Source organism: Mercurialis annua, linkage group LG1-X (assembly GCF_937616625.2).
Source record: "Mercurialis annua linkage group LG1-X, ddMerAnnu1.2, whole genome shotgun sequence".
NCBI classification, from domain to species: domain Eukaryota; kingdom Viridiplantae; phylum Streptophyta; class Magnoliopsida; order Malpighiales; family Euphorbiaceae; genus Mercurialis; species Mercurialis annua.
In genome coordinates this window covers 61,649,188-61,662,333 of record NC_065570.1, presented here as the reverse complement: position 1 = coordinate 61,662,333, position 13,146 = coordinate 61,649,188, and the positions used below count along the sequence as shown (strand labels likewise).

Sequence of the window (13,146 nt, the reverse complement as noted above, 5' to 3'; positions counted from 1 at the left end):
TATATTATTTTATTCTTTTATATTTTATAGATTTTTTTTATAGATTTTTTTATATTTTTTTTATATTTCTAGCGGTGTTGTTTTTTAGTATTTTATGGTTCATTTATGGTGTTTTTCTATGCTTCTTTATAGTTTTTTTTTCATAGTGTGTGTATGGTAAATTGTATGATTTTTAGTGTAAAACATTATAAATATATAATTTATTCGTTGTGTACGAAATCAGTAGCAAAAATACAACAAAAACTCACAAAAACATAAATTAATTCGTTGTGTATGTAATCAGTAGCATCAAAAGAAGAGTACAATTATATTAACAAGAGAACAATTATATTAACAAGAGAACAATAGATTTATAATAATCTGTGCATAAAAAATTTAAAAAATCACAAAAAAAAAAATATAAACAATCACAAAATTTAAAAGACGATGTCGAGAAAACCAGCGGAAGAAAGACGTCGTCGAAAAAACCAGCGGAAAAAAGACGACGTCGAGAAAACCAGCGGAAGAAAGATGATGTCGAAAGGAAACCATAGAAAAAAGACGACGTCGAGAATATCATCGGAAAAAAGACGAAGTCGATGAAATAGCTGAAGAAAAGCGACGTCGAAAAAACCACCGGAAAAAAGACGGCGTCGAAGAAATCACCGAAAAAAGACGGCGTCGGAAAAACACTCGTTTTTGTACTCGTATATCTGAGAGGAGGTGGTTTCTTTGAGAGAGGTTTGGGAAAATAGGAAAAGAGGAAGAGAAATATGAGAAGAAGAAGAGACGAAAATGAGAGAGACAGCTGTGTGAGAATGAAAAAAAAAATGAGAAGGAAATTCTAATTGGAAAATAAATCATTTTGTAAATATGAATACCAGCTAAATATGAGTAAAACTGTTATAATTACTTTTGAAAAGTAGGATGTTTTATAAATAATCTCACATTATTAATGTTCATAAAAATTTATAGAAACCTACATAAATTTTATTTATCAAGAAGAGTAGAAAACAGAAATAATTATTTTTATTTAAAATTATCGTAAAAAATTGATATTTTAATATTTTTGAAAATAATTATTTTGCACTAATATTTTAAAATAAACCTAAAAAGTTATCATTTTAAAAATAGAAAAAATTAAGAATTTTAGTGTAATTCACAGAGTAATTGTAGTTAAATCTAATCAATATTATTGAAATAGGATAATTTTGAAGATAAATTAGAATAAAAGTAAAAAAAAATGTACCATACAATAGAAATAATTGTCTGATAATGCTTCAAGACTGTTTTATTTTTATTTTTATATATAGTAACAAGTAATAAATTCTGTCAAAAATATCATTAAACATAAAATCTCTTAAGATTATGTTCCAATAAAGGAATGTGGAAATGAATTGGAGTAAAATTTGAATTTGAATATTGTTGGCTTAAATCTAAGCTTTTATAGTAATGAAATCAATTAGAGAAGAAAGACATAAAAACTGACCAAAAACAATTAATACTGATAAATTTAATTAAGAAAATATTCAATCAGATGTTTAAATATATATTTTAAAATTGAATAAATTATTTCAAATTTTTTAAATTAACTAGATTGTAAAATTTGTGTGTTCAGATCAAATAAGTCAACTTAAGCAATTAAATTTTAAAATTTATATTTCAAAATAATGTACAATTATTACGATATTACTATTATTTTAGTGAGGTGTTATATTATGAATGGTTTATTCTACGGATGACGTAATAGAATCGGTCGACCTAAATTTTTTTCTGTTTCGGAATCAAATAAATCACACGTTTAAAATATACAAACTAGAGATTATTTGAATCTAAAATTATAAATTTTGAGAATTTAATTAATTAAAAAAGTAATTATTTAATTTTTTTAAAATAAAATTAGTAAAACTAAAAAAAATTAATGTAGTTTTTTGTAAGTTAAAATTTGAGTTGAGCATGTAAAGCAAAGACATGGAATGTTTGACACGTATGTGATTCTGTGTTTACACATGCCCCCGCTTCTCTTTTCAAACAAACGCACCACTTTCTCTCTCTAGAGTTTCTCTCTCTAACTCCTCCTTATTTATGTTTGGCAAACCCACTCACTCTTTCATCAAACCCACTCAAATTTCACTCTAAAAATGTCATCCTCAACAGCAACATCAGCTCTCCTTCTCCTTTTCTGCACTTTCTGGGCCGTTGCTGTCAATGGCGCTGGTCATCAACATGCATCCGCCCCCGCACCCACTACGGCCGTGGATTGTTCTACCTTGGTGCTGAGCATGGCCGATTGTTTGTCTTTTGTGTCGAATGACAGTACCACTACTCAGCCAGAGAAAAGCTGCTGTACTGGTTTGCAAACTGTTCTGAAAACCGATGCTCAGTGTCTTTGTGAGGCTTTCAAAAGTAGTGCTCAGTTGGGTATTGTTTTGAATGTCACAAAGGCTGTTTCTTTGCCTGCTGCTTGCAAACTTCATGCTCCTTCTGTTTCCAATTGTGGATGTTCGTCTTCTTTTCTTTTCTTTTTTTAGTTTTTGTTTGTTTTTTGGTTTGGATTATTGATTTTTTTGTTTTGGGTTTGATTTGTTTTGCAGTGGCTTTAACTCCTGCTGGTGCTCCTGGTATGTTCTTGATCAGCGTTTTGTTTATTATAAAAATGTATTCTTTTAGTATTTATTTATTTGCTACTGATATTCTCTGTTCTCTCCCCGGATCTAGTTGATATGCTGTCTATTTGAATTAATAAAAAATGTTTTATACAAATGTGGTTCCTAATTGTGAATTGATATCTTATATAGAGAAATAGAAAGATAAAAGGAACTGAATCTGTAATTAAAAAACAATTCAAAATTTTCTCCTTTATTGAGTTAAATTATGTATTATCTCAGTTCATAGAAAAAGGTTGACGTTTTCAAATGTAAAACTTCATTTTTAACATAAGATCCTTAAAATAACAGTGAGTGTTTTGCTGTGTCCAAGTGTCCCGTAGAGTTTCATTTGTACCCAGAAAAAGAAAAAAGATCATTGAAGTGTGTGATTTGCTTTGGCACTTTGCTGAAATAAACTTTGGATGATACTAAAGAGACAAATTGGCCAGCAAAGCTCCCTTTTTCCGTTGTATTTGTATTTTATGACTCTTTTTAAGTTTTTATCATTTTAGATGTTACTGATTTGAATGTTTTTGATTGCGCATGGCCATGTGCTTTCAACTTGATAACAAGTGGTGATTTTGATTGAATTGGTGTATGTATATAGGTGTATCTCCATCTACTGCTGCTGCACCTGGTGTGTTCCCCGGCGCAAATCAGCAAGCACCATCACCATCTCCGGGAGAAGGCGGCGCTCATGGACTAACAATCTCGGTTGGATCTCTAGTCATTGGCCTCATAATAGCATCATTCTCTACTAGCTGAAAAAATTGTGGTGCCGTAGCAGAGTGGTCTGAGGAACTAATTTAGTGTAGTTAATATTTCGGGTTCCTGAATCTTTTGCACAGCTCTCTTTATGAGAACGTGGCTGAAAGTAGATATGAATTCATTTTGTGGTTCCTTAAAACTTGTTTTGCGGTTTTGACATCTTTAGATGTTATGTTATAAATTCATGTTTGGGTATTTTGTGTGTTTTCACTTGTGCATTTGAGTTTTTGGTTATGTTCACTGGCAATTCTTTGGAAAAATCTATGCCTGCTTTTGAGTCCAAATTGATTTTCCTTTAAAAATATTTAGGGTGTGTTTGGTTCATTTGAATTCCATGTTTTAAGATATTTATTGAATTTCATTGAATTGGTTATCTTTATTTTAAATTATGACAAAATTAATTGAATTTGCAAATGATTTTTAAGAGGTGAAACATATTTTCTAATGACGAAAGATATTTTAAATAATTTAAAAATATATATTAAAAATAAGTATAGTTTAGATTTTTGTCATGCACTCACAAAATTTATAAAGTTTAGAGATGCTGTAATGACCGAAAAAAAACCAAAATTTTGCCGAAAGTATGTGTTATGTTCAAACTTAAAATGTTTTGATAATATCCAAAATTGTATTTTGCCGAAAGTATGTGTTATGTTCAAACTTAAAATGTTTTGATAAAATCCAAAATTGTATTATATCGTTTTTAAAGTGTTTCCATCCAAAAAGGAGTGTGTTGATGTAACGTGCACTTCTATATATTTTCCATGTACGAAAAACATTTTAAGGATCGGATATGATGAATACTTTCGCTAAATATTTGGCCTTTTTGAGTCACTTTGCATCTTTTGTTCTATATTTTTTCATAGCTGGCAGTTCACAATGACATATAAGTATCAGCACACTCTTTTTTCGACTTGTGATATTTTTGAAACGATATAATACGATATTAGTTACTATTGAGACGTTTTAAAAATTTGAGCAGAACGAGAACTTTCACTAAACATTTGGTCTTTTTGAGCCATTAGACATAAAATTAATCAATCACAACTCCTTCTTTATTAGGACACAAAGCTGTTACAAAATTAATTAAAACCGTTAAAAGTTTAATTACAGATTACGAGAGTTACATCAATAATTATCCACTCTTTAAATAATTTCCAACATAATTTTTTTATAAATGTATTATTTCGGACATTTAACATATTTCATGAGCTCTAATTTTTTTCCCTTTTAGTTTAAATTTTCCGGCTACACTTCACAGTGGGTGAAATACTTTACAGGTTAATGGACTCTATCAATCTATTTCAAAAAGGTTGCCGAACTTTGATTTATTTCAAAAATATTACTTAACTTTTAATTTGTTTCAAAAAAGATATCAAACTTTTCAAAGTTATCAAACTATAAATTTATTACAAAAGTGTCAGTGCTCTTGTGACACAGTGGTAATAACCACAGTCATCTTGATAAGAGGTCTTGTGTAACCTCACTTCCCCCTTTCTAATTATCAAAAAAAAAAAATTTACAAAAAAATACCAACTATTTTTTTTTTTAAGATTATAAAAAATTAATTTTTCCAATCGTCTGAATCATACGAGACAATTTTAAAATAATTAAACTCTTTTCCAAATGAAAAGAGTACAATTTAATGTTTTTGGGTAGGGATGAAACATAAAAACTCAAAATTGGATACAAATGGTATTTTTACAAGATCAGGGTATAGACGAAGAAAAAGTGTAAGGTGGAGTTTTTTTTAAGGAATTAAAGCCTTTAAAATAAAGGTTTAATTATTTAAAAACCACTCACCTTGAACTTTTTTTTTCGTTTATACCCTGACCTAGAAAAAAGTTCATTTATACCCTGACGTATGTGTTTATGTTTCATCTCTACCCCGAGGCACTAAATTAACCTCTTTTCATTTAAAAATAAAATAAAATAGTCCTTCATTTAGTTTAGGTTAAAAATGAAGAATTATTTTAAACTTTTTTCTTAATGAAAAGAGGTTAATTTAGTGCCTCGGGGTAGAGGTGAAACATAAATACATACGTCAGGGTATAAATGAATTTTTTCCTAGGTCAGGGTATAAACGAAAAAAAAGTTCAAGGTGGGTGGTTTTTAAGTAATTAAGCCTAAAATAAATTGAAAGTTCACTAGTTTTTTTTAAAATAAATTAAAATTCGATATTCTTTTTAAAATAAATTAAAAATTCAGTAATTTTTTTTAAAATAAATTAAAGTTCAATAATTTTTTAAAAATAAATTGATAGTTCGGTAACCCGCCTTTACACCAGCTAAGTTGCGAACCAATCAGGTCGGCTCGGGTTTTGAACTTGGTTTCACTCACCTTTTTGATACCGATGAAGCTAGGAATTAGGACAGTAGTAGAAATCTGAAAAAGAAAATATAAAGTAAAACGCATCAGTAATGAGCTTATCACTCATCCAGTCCTATTCTTCGGCGGAAGAAGAAGACGAACAACAACAAGAAGATTACCGTTTCTCCTCATCTGACGACGACGACGACGATAATCACCATCTCTCCGAAGGTCGCCGTATACTGTCCTACCAATCAGTACTCGACCAATCGGCATCCTCTAATCAATCATCCTCTGGTCTTCCCTCTGCATTCAACGCCTTTTCCGAAGTAACCACTATTATTTTGTGCCTCTCTTTATTGGGTTTTTATTCTTTGTGTTTGTTATGTGTTTCTGTATTTTAAGAATTAGGGTTTCATTAGTTCAAAGACAAATTATGGGACATGTTTTTGATTGTTCTCTTGCATTGAGTTTTCATTTGGAGATACCAGGATTGCCTCGGTTTCAATTTTTGCTTATATGTTGTTCTCATTAGTGAAGGAAATGAAGTTAAGGTTTACAATTTGATTGTATTTGTGTTTGTTGTTCTGGGTGTTAAGCAGAAACTGGGGACTAATTTGGTTTATTGGTTGTGGGTTTTTGGAGATCTCAGGACCACCCAAGTTTCTTAACCATAGTGCTGAAGAACAACCGGGCTCTGCACGAGATGTTGAAAATCAAATAGGAAGGCTAAATGGCCGCTGGAGGAAGCGCAAGGACAACAATGACTTACCTGTCGGTAAATTTCTTTACTTGCTGTAGGATATATATATGTTGTATGAAAAAGTGTTGAAATTTAGTGAACTATTTCTTTTTGGGATTTCATGTGCATATGAGTTTTGTTTATGAGTCCACTGTGCTACACGGGATCTTAGTTTCAACTAAACTTTGTTACTTCATTCCTTTCATTGAATTTTTTTTATTTTCTTAGTCATTTGATAAGAAAGATCAAAAGAAGGTCAAGTCATATTTAAATTAAGTTTAGGTTTCAAAGCAATTTTAGTGGTTCTTGGTTGAGTTTAGTTCAGATTGGTATTTAATTTCTATGATGTGTGGCTAAGTTGAGGTTTCCGAACTCGGGTTCTCTTAAGGTTTATAATGAATTTTATAAAACTTTACTCTCCTAGTTGTTTTTTCCCCGGATGGATCTCTAGTGCCTGTCTAGCTTTTGGAAGAAGGGAACTTTCATTTGGAAGAGTAGGCATAAGACGTCCTGTCTCTTTCCCTTACTGTTGTTAGAATTCAAGAACTGAAGTATAAGCTTACTTTGTGTCATCTAGAGCACCTAGTTCGTATGTGTATTTGATTGAGGGGAATGCAAATTAAATATTATTGACCTAAAGTCACTTCTTTTTCATTGTTATAGTTTATGCTGGTGGTGGTAGTTGATGTCGATGGGGTAAGTTAAGTCTAAGGCTATGATGCACAGAAACCTTGAAAAAGCTGTGTTTCCGCGTTTCGGAAACGTTTCTGTTTCCGAAACTCTTAGGATATTTCGAGACGTTTTCTGTAAATATTAATAATTGGAAACTCGTTTCTTGTTAAGGAATCCGTTAGAGCTACTTATATAAAAAAAAAAAAACTTAATTAGTTACCCACAAACTTTATTATTCATATTAACCATAATCCACAAACCAAAACTCTTAATCTTCTTTCTAAAAATAATACTCCCTCCGTCCCAATAGAGTTGTCCTCCATTTTGCCTTTATCACACAAAACAATCATTGTTTATGGATTTTGTAATTTTTTTCTTACTTTTCTTATCATATCTTTATTTAATATGGGGTCCACTTACAATTTACTTTAAATTTACTTATTAGTGGATTTTAAATAGGGATAATATAGGAAAGTTAAGTGTAAAAATTGTTACTTTTTGAAAGCGGACAAGAGTTTTGGGACAAAAAAATTTCTCAAAGTGGGCAAGTCTATTGGGACGGAGGGAGTAATATTTAAATGATTTATTTATTAATTATTATAAATATATAATAAACTATTTAATTACGACGTAACTTTTTTTTATAAATAGAATTTGATATATGTAATGTAACAATCTATAATTTTTAATATATATAAATATATCCCTATGTTTCCATTTGTTACACACTTCCCATGTTTCCGTTTCCTATATTTCGAAAAAATCTGTTTTCCTGTTTCTGTTTCCATGTCGGTTTCCATTTCCGTTTAATATAGGTCTAAGGTGAGTTAAAAGACTGACTGGTTTACTATTACTCCTTACTTCCTTGTAAAGTTACACTACTCGAATTTCTGATATGTAAGGAATTTCCGCGAATAGCATTTTACCGATGTTGCCTTAGAATCAGTAGTATCTGTTTATCTTTTTAATTTTGTTCTCTATCTTCTCGTTAGTTACACTAGTCTTCCTGGATCACATGGAAATTCAAAGAGTATATACTTTGATACTTTGTTTTTCTGCTAGCAAGCCTGTAGCAAACTCTTTTTTCTTTTCACCTCTATTTTGCCTTGCTTGTGTTGGATTAATTACCAAATTAGAGTAGAGTTGCATTCTGCAAGAGAAAAGGAAAGAAATTAGAAGAAGGAAATGAAGGGAAAAGAAACTAAATGAGAAGAAACTCCTTTGTTGTTTGGAGATGTCGTACGAAGTAAGAGCAATGGAGATCGCATTAAATTTGATTAGTGTACCCTTTTTTTAACAAATTTATGTCTTTTATCATGAAATGGTCAAAAGTGTAAATTATGTGTTTCATGAAACTTCTTTGTTTCGCATTCTACTATTTCCTCCCAGCATAAGCAAATATAAAGGTGGCTTGTAAGTGAAACTGGAAGTTAATTATCCTTTGTTGCTGTTATTTCTTTGATGTTTTGAACACCCAAACAAAGGAAATTAAGTTCCTTTCCATTTCCTCTCACTTCTCTCCAACCAAATATAGGGCTATCTCAAAATTATGCAGTTTAGTTTTTCTAGTTTGCAAACAGTTCAGCGCTTTTTATACTTGAAGTATGATAATACAAAATTTTATCTCATTTCAAGTTTTGACTTTTTAGGTTTAGTAATTTACTTTGTTATAGCAGTGACTAAACTTTTTGAAATCAGGTTTGTGTTTCAATTTGCCATGGGATAGGTGGTAGTTATTCTCATCTTCTTTTGCATCCTTCCGCTTCGGTGACTTCTAAAGGAGTTGTGTATGTGTTATTCAAGATTATTGGAGTTGTGTAGTTTAGTTTCTTTAATTACTGTTTTAATGTATAAAATAGGTTAAGAAACTTTAACATCTATGTTGTTTACTTCTGTTTCTTATATTTTTTTTAATTTCTCGCAACCTTTATTTGCTTATACTTTGTATTAATTTCCGGGTATGTTGCATGGAAACGGATACGATGAAATCAAAAACGCTAAACCGGAAAACGTTGACATCACATTTTTATGAGAATTAATTATAATATTAAGTTTCGGAGTTGTAGAAGTATTTTTGAAAAATGAAAATGAAACGCCGGGATGTAGAATTTAATAAGTTTCCGCGCAATATAGATTATTAGCATCGGCAAGGATGGGTTGTTTGATCATCAATATGTGTTGCACTGTTTGTTCGATATAAACTATTGTATACACCTGTCGGTAATAGGTGCTGTGGTAGAGGCCAAGGCTCAACTAGTTGGAATTCATGAGCGGGTACGAAGTGATATTGAGGGTAACCAGCCTCCGGCTTCATCAGCTCCAGGTGCAACACAGGAAGTAGGAAAGCGTGTGGCAACAGTGGCCAATCCAAATGCAGAAGATGCAGCAGCACTACTGAGGTACATGTTTATTTCCCCCAAACTATGTCCAGATGGAAGTTAGTAATAGGAGTTGATACTTTCTCTGCTGCGCTATGTCTGCAGTTATGGAAAATAAAGCATAACGGTATAGGTTATGATTATAAACTTTATATTTTTAGATTTTAGTATCAATTTGCCCCCTGCAAGCGATGGATAATTAACTGCACAATTGACTTTTTTGTCAATTAATCCCCTGAACTTTCAAATTGTAGGGGAGTAATTGATAAAAGTTTTAAAAGTTATAGTGATGTTTTGGCGTTAATTGCTCCTTACTTGAGGCAAATTGATGTTTATGTGAATGTAAAAGAAACAATTTGTTTCAAGTGAAATCTTGTTTCTTTTAATTGTCATCATCTTATTAATTGTGCATGTTTATAGAATGTGCTTGCAATGTGGAATACCAAAAACTTATTCGAATGCGCGTGGAATGGTGTGTCCGGTGTGTGGGGACAGACCGCCTAATGAAATGAGCGAAGATACGAAGAAGAAGGGTGGTATTATAAAGGATAAGGAAAAGAGTAAAAGAATGAAGGGACAATCATCTCATGCTACTTGGAAAAGTGAGACAGAGATGCAATTAAGGCAGCAGTTTGATTAGCAGAATGCTTTTTTGGGTACTCTTTCATGCTTCCCTGAACTTGCTTTGTTTTACAGATCTTTAATGTATTATTAGAACCCCTCGACCTTGGTCTTAAAACTATTTAGGAGACTTATTTAAATAGAAAATCACACAATTAGCCCCTGTTTTAAATGTGCAAAAAATCTAACAAAATTGAATAATTGAAGCGGTAATTTCGATTTGGTTTGGCCTGATGTTATAAAGAAATTTGATTTTTTTAATTTAGTTTGATTTGAAAGTAAAAACAAATTCAGCCAATTGAATTGGATTCGATCTAGAATTAAAAGACCAATTGAATTAGTTTGGTTTGATTTGGAATATTCTTTAAGAATTTATATAAACTTTTTGATTATTCTGCAACGTATGCTTTTTGTTGAAGTAAAATTTTTACATTTTTCCTTGACAAAAAGAAAATGAATCACCTTTTTAATAAACCTTATAAATTATCAACCACACTGTCGGTTGCTCCAGATCAGTTGCTCCAGATTTCAGTTTGTTTCAGATTTTGGTCTGAAATATAGAAAAGTAATTTGATTTTGTGATTTTGTGATTTTGAAAGAGTTTTTCTATTTTAACAAGTTTAATTTTTGTTTTTTTTATGTTACAATATGTTTTTTTTTATGTTATTACGATAATTGAAGTCGAACAATATTATTTATACTCTAGAATTATTTTTTTACTATTTTTTATAAAAATTATAAAATCATATTCTTTAAGTCCCACAAAGATAGCCAAGTTTAGTTTCTATTTTGGAGGTCCTATATATAAGCATGTTTTTATTTGGGCTTTTTACACAAACAACCTACTTTGCCAAATTTTTAACTTTTATACGGATGCAGTTTTCGGTTTTCTAAACTACCATGTGCGGACTAAATTATAACTTTTATACGGACTCTATATATTAAACCCTAACAGCATACAAATCATAATTTCAATTATTTTCTCTCTCCTCATCATTCAATTCTCTCTTACTCTCAGTTCATCTTCCTCTCTCTTTTTTACCGTTCGCCGTCTTCAACTGAGCCGTCCTCTATTCCTCCGCTCCTCCGTCATCGTTCTCATCATCGTCTCCGTTGTCATCTTCGTCAACGCCATCATCTTCTCTGCTCATCGCCGTCATCTATTTGATTTCAGATCTATAATTTATTCATTGTTTTTCTTCTTCTTCTTCTTTTTTATTTTCAGATCTACATTTTTTTTACTGTTTTTTCACCTTTAAACATGTATAGAGATTATATTTTAAGAATATAATGCTAATTTCATGTTATGTAATGTAAATTTATGGTTATATGAAATAAAGTTTTGTTATTTCTGCATTTTTTTGTGTTTGGTTGTATTTCTGTATTTTTTTATTCTGCAATTCGATTTATTGATGATGGTTGATTGCTGAAAATATTATAATATTAAAGTGTTGTTGATTTTATGTTGATTTTGTGTTGATAATCAGTTGATATTTCCTTAATTTTAACATTGAAAAATTTTATTCTAAAAAATACATTAGCAAATTAGATAATTTTGTGCGTAAAATAAACTAAAAAAAACAAAATTTAAATGAGATTAGATAAGGATATGTTAGCATTATCATGTTGACATGTTGTTGATTTCTTGTTGATATTTTATCGATTGTCACAATTTTTCAAAAACTTATGTTTTATTTTATTCCTTATGTTGATTCGTTGTTGATTTATTGTTGACATTATATTGATATGTATTTCAACTTTTTTTGATTTTCAATTTTATATTGACATGTTGTTGATATACTGTTGATAACATGTTGATTTTTCAATCATTGAAAAAAATAATAAAGTTAGTCTTAAATTGATGTATTAATGAACTATGATATGTTTTTGATAATATGTTGATTGTTTTTGACTTAAATCAATCAATGTTCTCATTTTACAAACATCTTGACTAAATTAGCATTAATTGTTGATTCGTTGTTGATTTATTATTGACATTATGTTGATAAGTATTTTAACTTTTTTTTGATTTTCAATTTTATGTTGACATGTTGTTTATATACTGTTGATAACATGATGATTTTTCAATCATTAAAAGAAAAGTAAAGTTAGTCTTAAATTGCTGTACTGATGAGTTGTTGACATGTTTTTGATAATATGTTGATTTTTTTTGGCTTAAATCAATCGATGTTCTCATTTTACAAACATCTTGACTAAATTAGCATTAATTGTTGATATCATGTTGACATTATGTTGATAACTTGTTAATACGATAGTAGTAATTATACTAAAGAACAATAAAGGTACAAAATGTTTAAAATAAATGAATCAGATAAATATATTAGCAGAGTAAGTAATCAAAACAATATGAAAAAACAACAACAATAATTCAAATGAAAAAATAAAATTATTCTTACATATAAAAATAAAAATATATTAAATATACACCAACACAACAGTTCACAATTAAAGAAATCTATTTCAAAATATATTTTTTTCCTCAATTCTCTTTACAACTGTACAGTTTCTTCAAAATCACTTGTATAATTGTTTTGCGTTCCACCTCTCATACCTAACTAAATTTCGACAAAGACGGTTATGATACAGTTTCATTTCATCCAACGAAAGTTTATTTCACAGACAATATTATCTTATTTGTCAATATTAAAATAAAAAAAAAATCAGCAGATATCAACATAATATCAACATAAAGTCAACATAAAATCAACAACACTGTAACATTACAATAATTCAGCAATCAATCATCATCAATAAATCGTTCTGCAGAATAAAAAAAACACAAAAATACAACAAAACACAAAAAAATGCAGAAATAACAGAATTTTATTATATAAAATTACAAAATTATTCTATATAACATGAAATAAGTATTAGATTCTTTAAAGATACTCTTTATACATGTTTAATGGTGAATCAACAGTAAAAGATAAACAAATTACAGATCTGAACATAAAAAAAGAATAAAAAATTTCAGATCTAAAATTAAAAAGATAAAAAAAAGATGGTG

At 29.8% G+C, this 13,146-nt stretch overlaps 2 protein-coding genes across 2 annotated transcripts; both read left to right on the top strand.

Annotated features, from left to right (window-relative positions):
- Window positions 1–1,994: 1,994 nt before the first annotated feature.
- On the top strand, window positions 1,995–3,590 carry LOC126656002 (non-specific lipid transfer protein GPI-anchored 31-like). Its single transcript, XM_050350438.2, has 3 exons — window positions 1,995–2,481; window positions 2,574–2,600; window positions 3,235–3,590. Exons 1-3 carry the CDS (start codon window positions 2,121–2,123, stop codon window positions 3,390–3,392), a joined length of 546 nt encoding a protein of 181 aa, XP_050206395.1. The 5' UTR covers window positions 1,995–2,120; the 3' UTR covers window positions 3,393–3,590.
- Window positions 3,591–5,699: 2,109 nt separating this feature from the next.
- Window positions 5,700–10,340, top strand: LOC126655993 (uncharacterized). Its single transcript, XM_050350427.2, has 4 exons — window positions 5,700–6,034; window positions 6,351–6,483; window positions 9,347–9,518; window positions 9,918–10,340. The coding sequence occupies exons 1-4, from the start codon at window positions 5,816–5,818 to the stop codon at window positions 10,135–10,137; spliced, it is 744 nt and encodes a 247-aa protein (XP_050206384.1). The 5' UTR covers window positions 5,700–5,815; the 3' UTR covers window positions 10,138–10,340.
- The last annotated feature ends 2,806 nt before the right edge of the window (window positions 10,341–13,146 follow it).